This window comes from Atractosteus spatula, chromosome 1 (genome assembly GCF_055471065.1).
Source record: "Atractosteus spatula isolate fAtrSpa1 chromosome 1, fAtrSpa1.hap1, whole genome shotgun sequence".
NCBI classification, from domain to species: Eukaryota; Metazoa; Chordata; class Actinopteri; order Semionotiformes; family Lepisosteidae; genus Atractosteus; species Atractosteus spatula.
In genome coordinates this window covers 65,600,678-65,623,367 of record NC_142706.1, presented here as the reverse complement: position 1 = coordinate 65,623,367, position 22,690 = coordinate 65,600,678, and the positions used below count along the sequence as shown (strand labels likewise).

General features: G+C 35.5%; 1 protein-coding gene across 1 annotated transcript in view; it reads left to right on the top strand.

Annotated features, from left to right (window-relative positions):
- Positions 1 to 22,690, top strand: part of spock3 (SPARC (osteonectin), cwcv and kazal like domains proteoglycan 3) — a 106,138-nt gene that overhangs the window by 28,909 nt on the left and 54,539 nt on the right. The window contains exon 3 of the mRNA XM_088917703.1: positions 14,875 to 14,914. Within this exon, the coding sequence (XP_088773829.1) occupies positions 14,875 to 14,914 (40 nt within the window). The remainder of the gene's footprint in view (positions 1 to 14,874; positions 14,915 to 22,690) is intronic.

Here is a 22,690-nt window from a genome sequence, read left to right as displayed (position 1 = left end):
TCTTTGTCATTTTTTCTGTTCTGTTATAGTTGCTGGATGATGACTTAAATGTGGGCCTCTTTGCCTGACAGAAATGACCCTGGTTAGCTGGTTTGGATGCAGATAAAATGATTGTAATGCTACATAAGGAGCTTTTGCATTCCCTCTACTTACATCATTGGTTCCTGATCATTTACATGGAACACTGTTCAGATCCATAGTGCCAGTGCAGGGACAGTGGTGGCTTGGAGGGCTGATACTAATACAAGACCTTGTTGCATGGGGTTTGTTGAGACTTAAAGAAAAAAAAGATATTTCAAGTAGAAACCACTGCTGGAGTGGCAAAATTAGATACAGAATTAGGTGGATAGATTTTTAAATTTTATTTGTGAAAGTAAATAATATTTCCAGAATGTATCCTTTATAATGTTTTAATATAGTACATTTATAATCTTGATGGCTTTGTGTTGGCATTCAAAGGGTAATTCACACTATTGAGTTGCATATAATGAGCTGGAACATTTCCATGAGTTGAAGTTCAGCCTTTAATTTACATTCCCATCTATAGTAATTATGTTTTGAGCACAGCTTCCTGGCAGGTTTATATATACTGAGGGATTAAATGTGGAATTAGTTTGTGAACACTAAAGTAGTTTGTTGGAACACATTTATTGATGTAACTACAGAAAAACACAAATGAATTTCTTTTAAAGGATTTTCGCATCATTGGTCAACATTTTTGAATAGACAAAATGTTAGCATGACGTAAACGTAACATAATTTAACCCTTTTCTAATGGAGGTAGGGTATATGCAATTCAAGAGTTTACACATGGCCTTGTCTTGCATACACAAGGGAGTTGTGAACCCTCATCTGTATTATTCTGTTCTAAACTGACAGCCCATTATGTTCTGTAGCGTTTTTTGGAAAAAAAAACTGCCCTTTGAAAGATAAAGATCAATGGTAATCTAGAAGGTTAAATGCAAAATTTCACTTAGATTTTTCCTAAAATTTACTACTCAAGGGCAGCACTATGGTGTACTGGTTAGTGTTGCTGTATTTTGTCAGGTCACACTTGCAGGATAAAATTTATTGAACAGTACATCCATCCATTTTCTAATCACTTTGTCCAATCCAGGGTCACGGGGAAGCTGCAGACTATCCCAATAAGCAACATACTGTATACAAGACAGGATACACCCTTTGCAGCATGCCAGTCCATCGCAGGGCAGACACAGACACAAGCACACAGACATTCACTCCAGGGTCATTATTTCAAGGTAACCAACTAGCATGTCTTTGGACTGTGGGAGGAAACTGGAGCCCCTGGTAACATGGTAACAGATACAGTAGCACCTCAGGTCCAGAATTGAGCCCAGGGCCCTAATGGTGCAAGACAGTCATGCTAACCAGTGTGCCACATTGCTGTCCTTTAGACCCCTGACATCTTATTTGTACTGTTTGCATGTCCCACGGTATCATTTTATTGTGTTTGTAAGAAAACAATACTCTTAAAATGATCAAATCTTTTTAAGAGCTTGTTGGGATTGGTGTTAGTGGTAGTAAATTCTAACAGTAGAGTACAGTAAATTATAACAATGGAAAATACCAGAACTTGCAGCACCTCCAGAGTTAGTAAACCATGTTAGCATTATCTTTCAATTTTTAAAATAATCCCTTGCTGTCTAAGCTCCATGATTTCATCCAGGTTTTGTTGCTAATTTTAAATACTAATGTTTTAGTATTGAAATACCACATTGGTCTAGTCAGCAAAGTGGATCCACTTTAGGCAGAGTTGACATATAAACCCTTACAGCATGTTTCATCAGCTCATTGCAGTATTATCTAATTTAATGTGATCATTTGTCTCGTTCGGTTTCATTGTTGTTTCCTTCGAGCAAAGTGGCTTTCATGAAGCCACATAGTCACTTTTCTGTGCAGCAGCTCTATGTCTACATGTAAATGTCTTATGGCACTGCTTAGATGTGATGTGATTATTGAAGAACTTTTCTCAAAATAGTTACATGTCTTCTTAGTACGAAGAAAATAAATCACTCACCAGTGGCCACATCTTTTTTGCTAGGTAAATTGTTGAAACATGAGAGGAAACATAATGGTCTTATTACTAGTCAGTGGAGAATTAAAAAAAAACAAAACTTTTCTGTATGCTTACATGTTAGATTTCTCCTGTGAATTAGAATGACTCCTTTATGTTACCTTTATTATATATTTATAAAAAATATGTTGTGCTGTGAAAATGTGCACTGGGCGAAAAGCAACAATTAAAGGTTAATTCTCACCAGCTCTGTCCTTTGTCTTCCCGTTCTCTGTGTCCCTGCCACCTTTGCTTCTTCTTTCTACTTTTCAGTGGTAAAGTAACATTTACTTGTTCCTTGATAAAAAATAAAGATGCACCTGTCTTAAAATCTACGGTCAAGTGCATTGCTGCTGCGATATATCATTAGAATGACTACTGTCACTTTCACTTTGAAGTTCCACAGTCAACAACAACAATTAAAAGTGGAGCAGAATGACCACTTTCATGATCTGGAAGTACATGTTTCTGCCTGTTGATTGTTTGAAATTTAAAAAATTAGGGTATGACAGAAAACAATTGAAAAAAAGATGTTCAAATGGCTCACTTAAATGGTAAGCAGTTAAAAACATGAATAACTGAAAGGTAGCGCGTATCTTGTAACTAGGTTTTTTTTTAAGTTACAGTATGTTTTGCCTTTATGTTGTGTTTATTCTGTGGCTGTATTTTTTCTCCTATAAAGTAAGAGAGCAGAGTGAACATATTGAAACGTAATGAAGTTCTGAATGCCCATGGGTATATTCAGATTTGTTGCTTAAAATAAAGCGCAAAGCCATCAAAATATAATTGCAATATTCAAATAATATCATGACTCTGTAAGGGTTCATGTGACAGATACATTTCTTGGTTAAGTTTACACAGTTACAGATTTCATAGTTAAATGTACGAAGCAGAAGTAACAAACCAAATTTGCGATTGAGGTTACAAATATTGAGAATTCATGCAGGGGTCATGGATGCCTAATACCAGGTATACTTGGTAAGCTGAGACATGCCAAAAATCTATGAGAATAAACTGACACCAGTGTCTTACAAGTGCTTGTGGTGGGGCTGTCTGTCGATGCTGCAAGGTCTATAACAAATCTCGGATGGCCTTGTTTTAGGATGTTGTTGTCAGGCATGACAGCCCAACTCATCCCACAGGTTTTCAGCTGAGTTCATGTTGGGCAATTGTGTGGGCCAGTCTAACACTAGAACATTATGTTCACAAAGAAATGCTTGTGTAACCCTGAATTATCATTTGAAAATGCCACTTTGCTCTAACCGTAGAAGGAGAACTGGTCACAAGATATTTTTTTACTTAGCTTTGACATTACCCATTACATCAACAATTTGTGATTAAGACTGAGCAATTGTAATCCACATCATTGCTTTTATTCTACCAACCCAGCACAGTTCTGTACAAATCATTGTCACTAGTATCAATACATGTAAAATTAGCCATGAGCAATGCTCAGATTAAACCTTGATTCATTAAAAAAAAAACATCATTCCATTTTCTGTGACCAAGGTCATGTACTTTTTTGCTACACAACACTGCTGTATCAATCAGTGATGACGAGTATGTATTTGGATATGATGAGGCTTCAGCACTACAAATCATAGCCTGCCAGAATATCTTCAGACTGTTCTGCCGCTATCTGACCTGTTTCAAAGTCTGATGATAGCATTTACAGTAGCTTTGGCTGAGTGTTCCAGTCATGTCTTGCTGTGATGACACACAGGGCTTCATTATAAGAATGCTGAGTAACATTGCTAGGTGTCTTTAAAATGGTCATCGGGCAAGTAATGGCTGCTAGGTGGGCTTCAAAACAACTGCAATCAACTGCTGTGACATTCTAGTATGCACCATCCCAAGTTACTGGTTTCTTTGTGTAATTGTCAGTCATTTATTTATTGGAGGTGAACTGTTAAAAAACAAAGCATTGATTTTATAGAATTATGATGTGTATGTAACACATGCAGTACATGCTTCACATACTCATGCTATAATTATGCAAACTCTTTTCAATCCAGCACCAGTGTGGAACAAAAACTGTTTGATATAACCTCTGAGTCAGGAGGAAAATTGATAATAAAGATCAATAACAGACATTCTTTTATTTCTTAATTAACACAGCTAATACGTACACTATGACCAAATACATTAAAGAAAATCTTTTTGCTCAAAACATGCATTTTCATTATTAATGAATGATGGGCGGCATGGTGGTGCACAGGTTAGCATTTTTGCCTCATAGCGATGGGGCCCTGACTTCAATTCAGGACCTGGGGTGCTGTCTGTGTGGAGTTTGTATGTTCTCCCTGTGTTCATGTGGGCTTCCTTACACAGTCCAAAGACATACTGGGACTGTGTGTGTGTTTGTGCCCTGCATTGGACTGACATCCCATCTAGACTGTATTCTGCCTTGCGTGCATTGCTAGCTGGGATGGATCCGCCAATATTGGGACCCTATATTGGATAAAGTGGTTTAAGAAATGGATGGATATAAGCAATATACGTACTCTTCTTAACTTGTGAAATATGTGGAATTAACAATGAAATGACTGACAAATCAGATGACATATTTGCGTTAAAGGGGGACAGTTTGAAAAGGATAGCAGAGATCAACTTGCTAAAAGGAGGAACTAGTCAAAGTTCTTAAATACTGTATGTGAGAACATATAGGGCACATTTCAGAACAGTAATATTGGCTTAATTTAAAGATTTCTTGCAATTAAATTGATGAGAATTTTCAAACACCAGGTCCATATCTGTTTGGATCAAAAAAATGGAACAACTGGAACACTTGTCACCAATGGAGAAACAATGCTATCAAAATGTGTTTCCGTCAACTGAATCTTTTCCATTGTGCTTATTTTTCATTTCATTCAACAGCAGACATAACCCGTGGATTTATTGGAAGATTACTTTTAAGAGGATAGCACTGTTTTAATTGCTATTTAATATATATTATGCATATACAAAGTTCAAACTACACTGTTCTTTAGTAATAATTTCATTTTTTGCAGTTTTGATGGGTTCATACAGTACTGTACATACAAGGATATATTTTGACTGAGTGTTCAGTTGTGTTTACATGACATATATCAAATTTATAAAAACTTAAATTGTATTTATGGAGAAGAGAGTGTACTCATCATTACTACTGCTCATCACAGATTGATCATGTTAATGCATTTCATTGTTTTAAAACCACAACTGTTAACAGTTAACAGAGTCCCTAAAAATAGGATACGAAGCTTGATTTATCCTGCTTCAAGTGCTGGCTTACTGTATACAGTATATCAGGGCCAGTGAAACCCAAGTTTGATCAGTGTATCAGTTGCTGTCTTGTTTCCCTATATGTTGACTGTAACACATTGTAAATAATTTATCCGTTAACTGAATAATATTTGGCAGCTGAATTTCTGATTTCAGCAAGATTCACAGTACAACTTTATGTAATTCCAAGAAGCCATCTTTCAGCCAGTATCATCTTTTGTTTTGTGCTACCCAGTCATTAGAAACTGACACTTTTGGTGCTTGGCACAATAACACTGTGATAGCATAATGTGATAGGACTTGTTTTTAACAGTTGACTGTACTGTAACTGTGAAAGTCCTTGTGCTTTCAAGGTTGAACTGTTCTCACTTGACCTATCTGGATACAGAAATTTCCAAAAACATTTACTAAATAATTGGATATATTACAGATAAATTAAAAGTTTTAATGATGTTAGGCACTGCTGCTTGAAATAAGATCTGACTTTTCATTAAGAAACAGAACCAGTATGTTAAGTCAATTTGATTAAATCTTTTTAATCAAATTGACTTAACAAATATTAAAATATTTAAATTAAAATATAATGATGGCATAGAATAGTTCAGTTTTCTGTTTTGGTTTATCATTTATTTTCTTACTAATTTCAGATCTAAAGGTCCGTAAATGCATACAAAAGTGTGTTTTTATCCACAGTGATTTTGCACACAGTAAAAATCAATTTATAATATCACAGAACATTCTATTTTACTGACTCTCTCGCATGTGGGGGGTTTTCAGGGAGAGTGAAACAGTTTTTATGGTAACTGGATCTGGATATTCACTGTATATAATGGTGTGTTCTACTTCTGTGGTTGGATAATAATTATAATGCCTATTAATTATAAATATTTATTATGATGTGTTTGATGTACAGTAGGAAGTGTATCACACAATTCTTAGGTACTGTTTATTGCCAGAGGGAGAAAGGATGCTTTTGGTGGGATTTAAAGGATATGTACAGCATCCTGATAGAGCAGTGACACGACAAGAGTGGAACCTCTGATAAAACTTACATGAATGGTCTTTTCCAGTCTGATAACACTTTTATATTTCTTAATCATTACAAAAGAATATTTCTAAAATATAATAAAGCTAAGAAGCAGTATTGTCAAACTGACTCAATAGTTTTTTTCTGTAGCAGGCTAAGAACAGCCTCAAAGAATTTTCAGAGAATCAGTGTAATTTTAGAATTGTTCCTTTAAAAGACCTCTTTTTTGAATTAACTATATCATTTCTTTGCACATTTCTTATTTTAGATGCCTACAGCATTATTATTCCCATGTGCACTCATAAAGAGTAAAGATCATTGCTGAGAAACAGACAACACATGTTAAAAGGTAGTCATCAATAAGACAGATTTTCTTTTTTTTTCATCCGTAGGTACACAACAATAACTGATAAGGCAGTATTAAACAGCCATATGGAGATTTCTGAACTGACAGCCTTTAAAAGATGGGAAAAACAAAGGCACTGACAAGATGCACTGCTGGATTTCTGTGTAGCAGAAGTTTAGACACATTAGCTGCCTGTCTGAAATATTACAGTAACAAATGAGATGCAGATTTGCATTGTGAGAGGTTTAGTCCTTGTTAAATGAAACATTATATTTTCATAAATATTCTGCAATATGAGACATTAACCAATGTGGGTATACAAGATACATTTATCATAAATATGTGTGGACATAAAAGAGCAATGGCAATTTGAAAGAACAGCTATTTCTGCCATTTTAAGTTAATTTGCCATTGAAAGGGTAGAGGTGTAGGACTGGGGATCATCAATCATGCTATTTTCATCTCATTATTATTTGTTCTTTATGAAACCCTAACTGAATTTATACACATAGTATACAGCACATAGAAGGCTTTCCTCAGACATGTGTTTGCAGCTGGACAACAAAGTGTGTCCAAAGACACTACATAACTGTAAAGTAACAGTTGCCCCCTCAGTCTAAAAATATTAATAATGTTACAAAAAGTATGAGTTAATAGTTGAGTAAAGGATACATGAAATACAATTTATGAATTCAGTAATTTCAAAAGTTTACAACACCTGTCAGGGAATTCAAAGTGATGATAATATGAAAGAAAGGGGGGAAAGTTGGGATTTACATAAGCATTTACAAAGTTTGCTGCAGAGAGGCTAGATGAATTTAGGTGCACAAAACTACCTTAATGAGCCACACAATTAACTAATTAGTCAGTTGGTTGACCGGCTTGTCTGTGTGCTTTAGTAGTGGTTCTCGTGATTTCAGAATAAAAGGTTCCTCAATCGGGTTGTGAGCATCAACAGTTTGAGCATGGAGACCAAGTAGCTTTCAAAACAACTTAAGGATAAATGTGTATAAAGGCACAAATAGGGAAAAATTGTATAAAAAACTTACAAAGACCATCAGTATCTCTTTGAGCAGTGAGAAGTCCATTATTAAAAAGTATAATGCACTCAGACAGTACCTAATGTAGATCAAGCTGTTCCTTCAAAAGGAGCAACTGAGCAAGGAGGAAGTTAGGAATGAGATGAGGCTGTCTATGGGTCAGTAATATCCCAGTCACTCCACATGGAACTGAAATTAAAACATTATTTAAAAAACAAAAGCATATTATCACCTAAGTAATATTGTAAACATATGGCAAAAATGATTTTAGATAAGATAAAACTGGAACTTTGTGTTCTAATTGCAGTGTTACATCTGACACAAACCCCTTCTGTCAAGCATAGTGGTGGCAGCATTATGTTGTATTTCTGCTTGTCATCAGCAGGGACTGGGAAGCCTGTCAAGACTGATGAGTACATACAGTAGATGGAGGAAAATACAGGCAAATTAGAGGAAAATCTGCTTCAGATCTAAAACTTAGACAAAATGTCACCTTGCAGCAGGTCAGTGGTTTAAGAATTAGAATGTTAATGCCTTTCAGAGGCCCACTCAAAGTCCTGACTTGAATACTATAGAGACTCTGCAGAAAGACTATATGTAAGTGATTCCCATGCAACTTCAGAAACTTAAGAAAATCCATCAAGAAGAATGAGCAAAATTTGCAACAAGATGGTGTGCAAAGTTGGTAGAGATTGATCCAAAAATCCTTGCAGCTATAAATGGTGCCACATTTGCTCAAACTACACACTGAGATTTTTATGCAATTTTACGCAATCAGCTTCTCAGTGTTTTCTTTTTACTTTTTGCTGACATTTACTGTAACTTCTCAGCTTTACAAGTCTTCTAAAGACTCAGCTTGAGCATTCAAGTTTGAATAAAATATAAAATTTAAAAAGTTTATGTATCATTTTATTTCGTGAAATGGGACACCGTAGGAAGGGTGTAAATACTTTTGCATTGCACTGTATTTCTAACAACACATGCATCAGTCCTGCCTTCTACTGACATGGGAACATGGAACTGTACCTGACAACTGATGGATAAATATAGCATTTCCCAAAAAGGGAATCCAAGTCAAATAATGAAATAAAATATCTTATTCAGGATTAAACGTCTTCTCTAGAACAGATGCTAAACAAATGGGACCCTATTTCCCCATTCAAAGTAATGCAGCACTGACAAAGTGAGATTTATTTTCACTTGGTAAATACAGTAAATAGAAAATCAGTAAATTACAAATAAAAAAAACAACAACAGTCCCTAACAGTAAGTCTTACATTTAGACTGGTCAAATGTTGAAGTTTACTATTCCCATTCTGTGAAAGAGGAAGCTCTTTCTCATTGTACAAATTACTTTCGTGTCTTCTCTTCTCTAGCATCATCTATACATCATCTCCCTGCATGCCTTTTTATCCTGTCTCAGGGCCTGCTTTGGCTCATTCCCCATGAAGGATGACTTAATGATTTAATTGCATTTGATTTAGTCCTGGTTAAACAATAGTACATGTTTTCTGCCTGTTTTAAGGACTTATAGACTACAATGCTTTTATTTTAAAATGTAAACATTTGTATACCTCCAGCATTGAACTGTATTATTATCATCATAATTCATATGTAATCTAAGGGTTGTTTTACAAAATCTGCACAGATGTATGATCGTATTAACAATCACCTATTACAAGGTAGTAGTAAAAATATAATTGGATTGATCTAACATTGTTTTCCCAAATTACATACAGTATATGGCATTATTTGTGTTTGTTATTCATTATATCCAACAGGTTGACCAATTTGTGGTTTTCAAATGTTTTGTGACAAGCTAGGCATCACTAACAAACAGTGCCATGCTTTGTTTATAGTAACATATACTGTAAATGATGTTATCATCCATTATCACAGTAAGGGTCACAGTAACAGAAGATGGAAAGAAGAATTTGCCGTCCATAGTATCAGATGTTGATTGAAAAATAATAAAACCACCAAATAAAATACATTTTTAATAACTCGGACACCCCGTAATTTTGAGTAGTTTATTGCTCTGTGTGTATATACAGTATACTGTAGTTATGTTTGGTGCTAACCTAGTTAGCAGTAGGAACAACAGTCTGGCCATAGAGACAAGGCTACCAGCACACTCTGTATTTCGTGAAATAAGTGGAGGAGATCATAAATGCTTTAATTACTGTATATGCTTATTGTGATGCTGCTGATAAGTGAGTCGTTGGGGTATTCTTATTTTCCGAACATTAACTTTCTAAACTTTCCCAGAAATATGGGAAGCACAGATTATGGACGAATAGCAAATGGAAAGTCTGTTTGTATGTCTAAGAAGCGTAATCCTGTGGTAGGAAGGAGGAAGCTTCCCTGTGTCTTGTGTACTAAATCGGATCCTGCATTGAAGTGGCATCAGTGTTACCAGCTTGTAGGCTGATCTTGTCAATCCTCAGAAACAAAGCTATACAATACTTTGGCCTGGCTGCTATTGAGTTGACAGACTGCCCTGGAAATCCAGGTTGTAAGTGCCGTTGGTTTCACTTTTTCCTCTGGATGCCCCAACATGAAGACCAGAGACACTGCTCTTTAGGAGGTGTTGGCCTTCTGATCGTCAAGCCAAGTTCTTGCTTACATGGCCATTAAAAACCATGGCACGTCTAAAAACCCTAATGTCCTGGTTAAATTCTTCTGGTCTTGCATAATCTGTAATACCTTACGTTCTCCCTTAATTAAATTAAGTGTTTTCTTAATTATCCATGTATATTTTATATAAATATAAAAATAAGGAATTATAAATCACATTGCAAGGCTTAACTGACTAACTGATTTTTGGGACTGTACTGTAAGTATACTCCCTAAATGTGCAAACAGTGAAAATAGAGTTAAGTTCCGTCAAGCAGATAAAATATCATTGATTAATTCAAATAGTTCACGTGGAAAATGGCAATTACAACACTAAGGAAGCTTAGAAAGACAATAACCATTGACATTGACTGGAAATTGTGTGCAACAGACATCTTGAGTTGAGAAGAATTCAACAGATGGTCAACAGCGGGCACTGCAGAGAACAGTGGTAAAATAGATACAGAAGTCGTGGGGAGCCAAGAATCATTTAGATCGGCCAGGCTTCTCCTGGCGATAACATCAGGAGTAGGTGTATTAAATGCAGGAGGGCTACACAGTAATGGATGTAGATTCAGCAGGAAAATGGCCAAATGAACTGCCTGTAATTTTTCAAACAAATTTAGGGATTTACTAGCTGTATACTTAAGTATTTGGGTACAGGTGATATCTAAGAAGAAGCTCTTTATTGTCAAGATTCAAACCAAACTTTGTATAGTATTTCATCACATTACTTTGGCAAACAATTCAAGGTATTTTTACATTTTATTTAGAGCTTTATCATTTAATAATTAGAACTGTTCATGCATAAAATAAAAGTATGAAAACAGTGCACACAAATTTGTTATCACGAGTCTCTGAACTCTTTATCAACTTAAGAACACTTTAAAAGGGAAAATGCTACCAGGTTCTGCTGCCATTAACGTATCTATCTTTTGGTGATATCTGCAAGAAATCACTGCATGTTGTTAAAATGGATTACTGATTTGTCACTTCTAGGTCAATCTTAGGGCAAAGAATGTTTGAAATAATACTTCCAGTGGGGTCAAAAAAGCTACAGCATAATAATGACGGATCCTGTGAAAGAATGTGGGTGTCAGTGTCATTAGCATTGATGTAATACTGTATAAAGCAGTTCTTAGAAGATAATGCAAATTTATCCAAACATCTACCCTTCATATTATTGTTATGATTCATAAGAAACCACTCCAAGTGAGTGTCTATCTTTTAGTGTTAAGGATACATTAATGATCCTTTACAGTATAAACAGAAGACTTAAGTCAATCTTTTAGAGTTAGGCTGTATAATCCAAATATTGCCTGTTCAAAATAGGAATATACTATTAGCCATGATTGGATTCCACAAATTGACAGCAAACAGTAATCTGCTAAATTTGCACTGGCTTCAATTGCCAGATCTACTGTACATACAACATTGATCCTGTGGTGATGATGCTTCTGAACGGTCAGTGAGATATGCACTCTTTTGATCCTAACTCTCCTGTAGGTATTGTGTGAAAAAGGTCAGATTGCTCCGGTAGGACACAATCTGATGAAAGCATGAATAATTCTCATCAGCTGGTGTGAGGGTCACCACAGTTGACTAAAGATTTACTATTTTAAATTATGAGATATGTAATGAAAATAAAAATTGCCAATATATAATAATTAAAAAAAAATCTACTGCCATACATTTCTGAGATAAGGGAATGATACAGATGTCACATAAGCATCTTTGGAAACCCATCGGTTGTTAAGCTATCTACAGTATCACATTCTACAATGCAAGACTGTAAAGCTATCTGCAAAGAATTAGTGTAAGTCTAAGGAGTGACACCAGCTTGACTGACAGCACCAGGAAACCCGGAAGACTTAGGTCAGCTTTACAGAAGGTGCAGCAGTCATGGACATACGTACTATACAAGATACAGTACCATGTATTTTGAATTTCAGAAGGCTTTTGAAAGTACCCCTTGAAAGATTAATTCTCAAATTACAGGTGGTAGGCATTGAGGAAATTGTGTGTCTGGACTGAGAATTGAAAACACTGTAGGAGCAATAAATTAAGTTTCAAAAGATCTAAATAAATTTCAAGACTGAAAAACAACACTTGGCATAGGCTTGTATACTGTACGTGCAGAGTATTACATGCATGTAGCAAACATGTAAACTAGAAATACAAAATGAGAAATGCTGAGATAGAAGAGGTTACTTATGAAAAGTACTTAAGTGTTCATGTTGGCCCATCATTTAAATCTTTTAGACAGTGTGGAAAGCAAAAATAAACTCAAATTGGGAGGATGTACTGTATAGGTAGAAGTGTAAAATTAAAATTGGGGATGTTATGTAAAAATTGTACAGCGTAATACAACACTTAGGACATTATGTAAAATCTGGATAATCAAAAAGATATTACTGTTCTGGAATTAGTACAAAGAGCAACCAGATACATTCCTGGTCTTAAAGGAGTGCCCTGCACTGACAGGCTAAAAGAACTGAATATTTTAATTTAGAACAGAGAGGACTACAAGAAGACCTTATCCAGGTATTTCTCAAAGGTTTTGACAAAGTCAACCCAGTGGATATTCATAATCAACTGTGGAACACAAACCAATGGGCACAAATGGATAGTATTTGTAAGTGCATTGTCAAACACATAGAATTTAGGGATTTACAAGCTATATATTTAGTTATTTGGGTTCAGATGATATCTAAGAAGGACTTTATTCAAAAGAAACTAAACGTTTCATAGTATATTGTCACATTATTTTTATGAAACAATTTAGGGAATTTTTACATTTTATTTAGAGCTTTAAGAGGAGTTGTACTTTACAAGTTGTGAGTTGTAAAAGAAAGGATTGTGGGAGTATTTTCTTAATAACTGCAGATTATAGTTTTAAAGGCAGGTTCCCCATTAAGTAACACGCATAAAAAGAGAAGAACCCTGTGATGTTGAGAGTATACTGTTTATTTTTTTAACAAGAGATAATTCCAAGATATTGACTACAGCAGAATAATTAGTTTAAAACACAAGAGAATAATAATAAAGGATATACGTGAGAGGAGGCCATTTGTCCAATCTAGCTTGTTTTGTCGCTAGTTGCTAGTGGATCTGAAGATTTAATCCACTGACCTTTTGGTAGAAGCAAGGGTATCAACATGGCTGCATAGCTTGTTCTGAACTCCGACATCCTTCACCAGTGCATTGTAGAATTTTAACATAAAATTACATCATTTACCGTCTTTCGGATGAGACGTTAAACCGAGGTCCTGACTCTCAGTGGTCATTAAAGATCCCCGAGTAGGGAGTTATCCCGGTGTCCGGGCCAAATTTCCCCCCTCAGCCTTTACTATGGCCTCCAGATTGTCCCCATGTATGATTGGCTTGCAGTTGCCCTGCGATGGACTGGCGCCCCGTCCAGGTCGTACCCTGCTTTGCCCTTGTTGCTTGCCGGGTAGGCTCCGGCTTCCCGCGACACCGTATGTTATAAGGGGGTTTGGGAAATGACATGACATTACATCATTTATACGATACCCATTTAATTTCATGTCCTGTTTTTTTACCGTTTTAATTGCTTTGCCCCGTTATTTGAAGGATGTGAATAAGGTGTCTTCAAAAACATCTGAATCTTTAATAGATTCTCACTCCCAATACTGTACATGCCATGAATATTTGGTATGGCTACTGCCTTCAATTTAAGAATTTAATTGAGGAACACTTATCATAAACTTTCTAAAAATCTTAATTTACTGTGTCTTGTGCTCTGTATCAGATACAACCTGTGTTCAACCTGAAGTGAAATGAAACGTAAACCAGGTTTCTGGTTTGCAAAATGGCAAGCAAAAATTTCAAAAGAATTTCTTTGCTGAGCCAGGGATTAAGACACTGTCCACATACAGTATCACAGTTTACACTAGTCATCTGCATACTGTAGCTTGAGCTGTGATGTTGAGATTGTTGACAGTAGATTAATGAATATCTTAAGATAGTGATTTCAAAAGACAAGACAAATAATACAGGCAAGAGTGAACATCCCGAATAAAACTATTCTAAGGTATTCAGAAATTGGATTCTGGGAAAAGCAGTATATTTTTGTAATGTAATAAATTGTACTATTTATACTCACGCATGATTAATCTTTCATAATTCAAATACTTGTTTTGTTCTGTATCATAATAGCCATCACTGTTATTAAAACTTTCAAATGTTAATGAGCCAAATTAAATTGATTATTTTCTCATTTCACATATTTAACACATTTGGTCCTAACTAGTTTGCTTGTTTAGAATATTAGAACGTTTATATCACAGTGGTTTATAACATTAAAGTGTAATTAAACATATTGAAATTTATATTTTTCATTAAATTTTGCTTTCATTTTCTTTTTAATGCTGCTTCCATGTATAGGAGGTTGAGGTTTGTATATATACAGTATATATTTTTTCAAATTTTAATCTTAATTTTAAAGTGCCTGTTCTTTTATAACCCAAATGCATTTTTTTTTCAGGAACCTGGGACATGGAATCCTGGAAAACCTTTTGATCAAGGTATAATTGTTTTAATGACAATTCACTTACTGTAGTTTCTGTAGAATGTTTTTACTTGTTCTTCACTAGAATAACAAGTCACTTGTTAAAACCTTGTTGTAAAATTAAGAAGCTAAATGTGAAATTTTCTACAATTAAAAAGGAGAGACTCACAGTTTTATTAAAAATTATAATAAATGAACTAAAATATTTTATTCTTGGTTTTTGAGAATGTGATGATAGATATTAATCTTCTCTACCTCACTCCCACTGGTTTGCTATTGTACCTGCTAACATTTCAAACTTTTCAAAAATAAGACATGCTTCTCAATTATTTTTATTACATTGTGAACATGTTTTGTAATTAAAGAAAATTCTTCCTTTGTAGTGCTTTGTCAATGAACAATTATGTGAAAATATTAAATTGGATGACTTCATGAAACAAAACAGATTTATTTCTGAGATATACAAATAAAACTTTCATTTCCTTAAGCTATTTTTATGCAAGTTTCCAATATTAGGAGAGGAAATGTGAGGTGCTGTAAATTAAAATAATTACTAGTAGCTCTTTCAGTTGTGCTTGTTATCTGAGCTTAAAGATGGTGCATAAAAAAGTACATCAGTTAAACATGGAGTTTTATCTAGCACTGTTTCAGATACTCCTTACTGAAATTCAAAATAATAATAACAACTGATGTTCAAATTGTAAATGCTGTCATATTAGAAGGAGCATACATTGTAAACCAATTGTAATCCAGTTTTTATTCTCCAAGGTTATTAAGCAAACCCTATAATTAAGAGATACATACCCATCTGGAGCATGTACACTAAAACACAGCACGTGTGTTCACGTGGGATTCCAGGTGCTCTGGTTTCCTCTCACAGTCCAAAAACACACTAGTAGGTCAATTGGCTTCTGGCAAAACTGGCCCCAGTATGTGTGGATGTTAAAGTTTGTGTGTTGGACTGACATCTTATCCAACTTGCGCCCACTGGTTGTGCCCCAGCTCTCCCACAACCCTGTATTGGATAAAGTGGTTAGAAAAGGGATGGATAAGTCTATATAACGCCATTCACTGTAATTACAGTATAATTTGTACTACCACTTTATGTCCTAGTAATATGTGTTTAAAAGTACAATTGTTTATCTTAATATACAGTAATTTGCATTCTGAATTATGCACCAGTACAGCATTAGTTCAGTGGCAATGCTCTATAATGACTATATACAGTATACTGTATACTATACATACTGGATTTAAGAGCAGCACATACTCCTCTGTAAAGAAATTTCAAGGGATCTTTGGAAAGGAACTAGCTTTATTTAACGTGATGCATTTGCACTCCTATTATTAGTGGACATTACTTTCTAAGCCAAAAGGTTTCGTGTGGAAAGTGTGTCCAAGAAAAGAAGAGTAATTAAGTTCCTCACAGAAGGTGACAAGACTCTAAGCTTTCTTACAGGATTGAATTTTTTTTACAAGGATGACTGCATCAGACTGTTTTGTAGAAGGGTGTGAAAAAGTATAAAGAGGGACAAACCATCCTTATTGATGCTTCAAGTTCTGGTAAGCCAAGTATAGATGTGAATGGCATTGAGAAAGATGACCGTTCCCGATCTGGGAATATTGCAGAAATTAGAACATACAATACTAAAACCATCTATGAGTACTTACAATATAAGATTTGTGGATGTGAAGTTAATGTGACAGATCAGATGTCTCCAAGTCACCAAAGATTTGGTGACACACTTTGTGTGTCCTGGATAAATTCTACCCTAGGTTTGTTTAATCTGGCCTACTTCCTTAATTCAATTTCTCACTTTTCTTGCATGCTTCACCAAGGAGTACTGATAATTGTTATTACTACAATATATCTGAAGTTAACCAGTAGGTTTTCATTTAGAAGTTCTAAACCCATTCCATTTCCTTTCTGGCAATATTCTGTAGAATAGTAGTAGTAATCTGAATTTTAAGGTAGCCTTTTGGAACTTTTTCAGCACAAATATTGATTCAGGAATTGCTCACTTTCATGGAGCACCTTTAAGGGTATAATTCAAACTCTTAACATACAGTAGCATGCACTAAACTGTATGCTGAACCCCTATCCTCATATGTTGAAATAGTATAGATTACTGAAATCACCCTTTACAGATAACATTCTGAAGTCTGTAATGGATCAATTTTCACAGAAGACAAAAGCAAAAGGAAAGAAAAGAAGAAAAACAAGAAAAACTCACAAGAAAAGCAATAAGTGGAACATTCATAAATATGACCATTTTTACTTTAAAATTGTTATAGGAACATGCTGATAGATAGTATTAGTTACAGTTCTGTAATATTTTAATGTTACTTATCTGTATAGGCATTGACTTTGAATAATATTTCATAATTAAAATGTAATGCATTTATAAAATAGCATTTTGAAGAGAGTTATTTGGGAAAAAAACGTTTCATGGTGTTATTGAACAATAGCTTGGGTGGAGATCTGATTCTAATGTCGCACTTCTTCTTCCCCACAAATAAACACTTGCTGGCTGAGCACAGCTACCTGGCTGAACACTGCGCAGCTCCATATCCTCTTGAGCACTTCGCTGCAGACGGTCCCATTCTGCATTCGGGGGTTGCTGGGACCTTACTGTCATCACGTACATCTAGGATCTGAGCCGTTCTCACCTCACCAGCTTCACAGCTCCACCGAAAACAGTGCCCATCTTGCCGTCTGCATTTTTCTCTCTGGTCTCCTGATACCAGCAAGCCTCACAAAAACGGAGCAATTGTGGCTGCTGTCTCCGCAGTGGTTTTGTTCCCTTCTGCGTCTCTTTTCCTAATCAAGCCCGCTCCGTTCCCCTCCCTTCCATTCTCTTTCCGTTTCTGATCGAATTTCCAACTGCACCTACGGCCCAAGCCTGTACAAGTTGTTTTGTCTCTCCTCTCTCCCCAGCCCTTCTTTTCGCCATCTACTGCAGGAGCCCCCAGTCGCTAACTCCCACCCGGTCCTGGATCGGGGCTTCCTCTTTCACCCTCCTGCTGTCCCTGACCGGGCCTAGGGAGCTACAGCCATGAGTTCCTGTCTCCAATTTACACTTCCTTTGGGGTGGCGTTCAACTCCTCAGTATTGGCCTCTAGCTCTTCCCCCTCCCAAAGCTTCCAGCCACATATGGTAGCTGGTATTCCTTCTCTTTTTCGGGAATTCAACTCAGAAAATGTTATCATCTAGCTAACTTTTTGGCAGCTCTCTTCTATGGTCTGCGTCAGCCTACTCTTGCGGTCGCCAAGAGTTTTCCTCTGCCCACCACTTTGCTCCAATCCAAACGACTCACTACTGCTGTCACCTGCTTGCTGCTTCACGTCTTGTCATCCTCAGCTCACGCTTCTCGCTTCTCGGGCACTGCATCCGAATCTGCTAGCTCAGATAAGCGCAAACCTGCATCGTGCACATTTCTGTGTGCTACACGCACATTCTGCTTGGTTCTAGTCAAACCACAACCGATCCAAACTCTTAGCTCGGTCTTGGAAATCTGTAGCTGTGTTTTGGGGGATTCTTCTGGGGAGAATGAGGCAGCTGTGATCTTGGCCTAGTGTCATCATGTCTTCAGCCAAGCAAGTGAAAGCAAAAGTACTAAGCATGCTATCTTTTTATTTGTAAGCTCATTTTTCAGCATTACTGTAGAATTTGACCAAACATCTTCTTATAACTTGTTTTTCTTTCTGCTTGTCATGTTTAAATAAAAAATGCAGCAAATTAATATAATACTACTAATAATAATAATAGTATCTTTAGACTGTGACCAGAGTGTGTATTCTTCAGATAGCAAAAGTTGCTCTGAGTATAATAGATAGACAGGAAGCACCATTCAGAGGGAAAAAATACACATACCCCTCTGCGACCTATGTTAGACACCTAGGGAAAGCATAAAAGTTAGCACCTACTGTACGCTGTTTTTTCTATGCTTTTGGCCTTTTTTGACCATATCATTTATTTTTGTGCTTCATGCTTCTTTCACAGATTTGAGGCCTGTCATGTAATGTTTATTGTGTATGACAGGTGATTTGAGTATATAGATGATGATATTTCAGTACTGTATGTTAGTGCATGCTTGTTAAATAAAGATATTAAATGTCATGTTATACACAGCTGTAATACCTAGCAGAAGTATAAAAATACATATTGCATGATGCCCCTTTTCACCCCGATTACAATTTAAATAAAGGCAAAAAGTAACAGTAGTGGTTAATGGAGGGTGTTGGATTAAAATCCCTGGCGGGATGTTGTTGTACCCTTGAGCAAGGTACTTCACTTTTATTGTTGCCGTAAATGCTGTGCTTTAGAAAATGAGTACTCTCCAAGTCTTCATTGTAAATGAGATTGTGTTCTCCGTTAACTTATCTGATTAAATTCAGGATTCAATAAAAAAAACCCAAAAAGGTTCATTTTTGATATCATATAACTCTAGCTATTTAGCCACTTCAGCTAAAATTTCTATATTTTGTTGATGGCTGTACTTGTGTGGACAATGTGTGCGCAGGGAAGTGTGTGCAGTTTGCTTCTGTGCTCCTATTAGAGATGCAGCAAGTTGCCCAGCCATGTGGTTGGAGCCGATACCTTGGCTCCCTTCAGGAAACAGATGAATGAGATCTGGATCAATAACGTACTAACATCTAGACGGGCTGAATGGCCTCCTCTCATTCGTAACCTTTTTTTATGTTCCTATGTGGTAAACAGAACTTTTGCTCTTTCTGAATAATATAATAAAAAAGAGAACAATAAAAGAGAAAAAAATGGGTTTATACACTGCTCCACTCTGTCGTCCAGTGTCTGAACTCAAGTAGACTACAACAAACTGAGTCCCAGGATGGGTTTGAACTCAAACTTAAATGTCTAGGATTACAAGATGTGCATACTACCACTACTGCTTCTGTTCTTAAGTAGCAGTGGTATTTGTTTGATCAAATCTGAAAATGCAAGTTATTAAAACATTCTTGGGGAATTTCTTTAATATCATTTTGATAATTTAATCAGACTTTTCTGTATATGTAACTTGGTGTTATTCCAAGTTTTCCTGAGGTTTCTACAGCTAAACCTTAGTGAAGATTTAAAAGGAAATATGCAAAACTGGATCCCAGAGATTCTTTGAACTGTACTGTAGGTGATACTTCTCATTGCCCTTCTTTGTCTTAAGAATTTCATTTTTTGCTAGATCTGGTTTTTATATGCTAGGGATTTTACAAAGTTGCAGCTTTAGTACAGTAATGAGTTTGGTAATACTGCCATCTGAATATGTCATGGCAAGTTTTCTTGTGATGTTGAGATTGGGGAGAGTAGAGCATTTGATACTGTAGGCCATTGTTTGTAATATAAAGCACCCTTTTATGGGATTATGTTGATGTGTTCTGTCTTACATTTTGAGTATTTTTTTATTTATGTAGATCAGGATACTTCTTCTTCATATGAAATTATTGTGGTGTTCCGTGGACATTTAACCTTGGCCCATTTTTGATTTCCTAGTATATGTTTACTCTAGTTGGTATTGTTCCTGTACATGCAGTAGGTATTTACAGCCACTCTCAGGATTATGTAGTATGTTTTTGAATATTCAGTGACATGATCTTTTTTCCAGATAATATAACTTTAACAGATCTCTCTCCTTTGACCTGTTTAGTTTGTTGAATTAAGGTGTAGATGGGAAATGATACTAATATATGACATTTTTCCATTCTGAAATGTTGAAAAAATTAGACATTTCCTTTGTCTGGTAGAAGCTAAGTTGCATCTTGTAAGAAATGCTGCTGTTATAGTTGTCAATAATTGGGAACAAATGAACAATTCACTGCGGTAAGAAAATACAAATACTACATACTATAGAAGGCCTTTCCACTTATGTTTTTTTTTTGCTAGTGGCTAATTGATCTGACGATCTCATTCAGCACTTTCTTAAAGGAAGCCCAAGGAAACACATTTGGCAACATGACCGGATATCTTAGCATAGCTGTTAGCTTCTTTAGATTTACTTCATACATGGTTAAAGACTGTTTTTTGCTTCTGACATTTACAACTTTGAATGGATTTGTACCCCAATATCTAGAATATTTACTAATCTCAGAAATCCACAGTTATTTACTTAAATCACAGGTTGCTTGGTATTCCAATGTTCTGTTCATGGTGTTCTGTAATACAGTTTCTAAAATGTGGACTGACAATTTTCTATTTGTGCGGTTGCTGTTTTCAAAAACCTTTAAAAAAACACACTTTTAGATTAGTATTCAATACTGGAGCTTACACACTTCAGAGCAAAACAATCTTGTATTTCTGTGTATTGTATTGCCTCTCGCATTACAGTAAAGCTCTTAAAAGCATTTTACCACAAGGGAAATTATGTTAAAATATAAATTGACTGAATAAAATGCACTAATTAGCACTGCAAGTTTTATTTGCTACTACTTAAACACAGTTCAAGTAGAATAAAGCTGCACCTGTACATTTATGTTTCTCAGTATCTAAAATAGGTTCTCCTCTGCTCTGTATTTAGTTCATTGAAAAAGCCACAGTACAAGCAGTTTCTGCAAAACATCATTAGAATCCAGAGTCAGAAGATAGCTGGTGGATAATCTTCTAAAGCTAGTTCAGGATTTGCATTAAGCTCTCAAGGACAGAGGTCATCTTAACTACAGCAGAGAACATCATTATTGTGAAGGTGCCGTCAAAACCTATTTAACTTCTAAGATGTGCTTAGTGTTTTAATCGGAATGGGAAGTAATTCCATTAGTAAGTATTTCCAGGGATAGAAAGTGTTGCTAGCCTTCAGGATCTTCTCGTGTGGTTTAAAGTGGTAGGATTTCAGTACCCTCAAATGCTCTCTAAAATGATTTCTTTTTAATCCTACATTTGAAGTGCTAAATTTTGTGAAGCACAATTACATCTAGGTATTAGAAGTATCCTTTTTTATAACTGAACACGTCCACATTCCTCTAATTTGACCTGTTGAAAAATTCACAGTGCTCCTGTAAAATCTGGGAATGGATACATTTTTAAAACTGTTATTGACTTGGTTTTTGTCTGACATAACATTAATTTCATGGTGCTCATACAGAGAGTACTAAAAAGCAATGTCTTTTTTACGGTACAATATGTTAATAGGGAACAAAAAATTGAATTAATACATATATGGTTATACATTTTATTTTAGCAGGGTATACTTACAGTAAGTACAATAATTTTGTACTGGCAAATTTAAGAGTGTTATGTGTTACAGGCTTTAAAATATTCTTGACCATTTGAGTCTGAGATCTTTAAAACCTAGGTGAGAAGAATCTGACAGTACTTTTTTATTATTTAAGCACTGCTTTTTCTATATCTTCATCTCAAAACAGATCGATAACAACTGAGCTAACATTCTGTATTCTGCTAGCTTAAAAAAATAGCTAATTTGATTTTGAATGCTGTCTGAACGAATGCCTTGTTGCTGTAGTTTCTGATTTAATCAGAAAAAGGCCTAAGGGTACCCTGGGGCAATAATCTCAAAACGAATAATAGTTCATGGTATTTGTTTGTCTTTGGCATGAGTTTATCTGATTTTTAATTCTGAAATGAAATTAGATGATTCCTTTGTCAGATATTTTCTCTCCTTTTTAATGCACTTTTCATCATTTGTTTACATTTTGAATGGGGTATGAAAATATCTCTATGAATGGGTATTAATATAAATGTCTATTAATCGATACATATTAATTCATTTTGGCAGAGTGTGGTTAATTTTGACTGAAACCAGAACAGAAGATTTTTAAACTTCCTTTCACG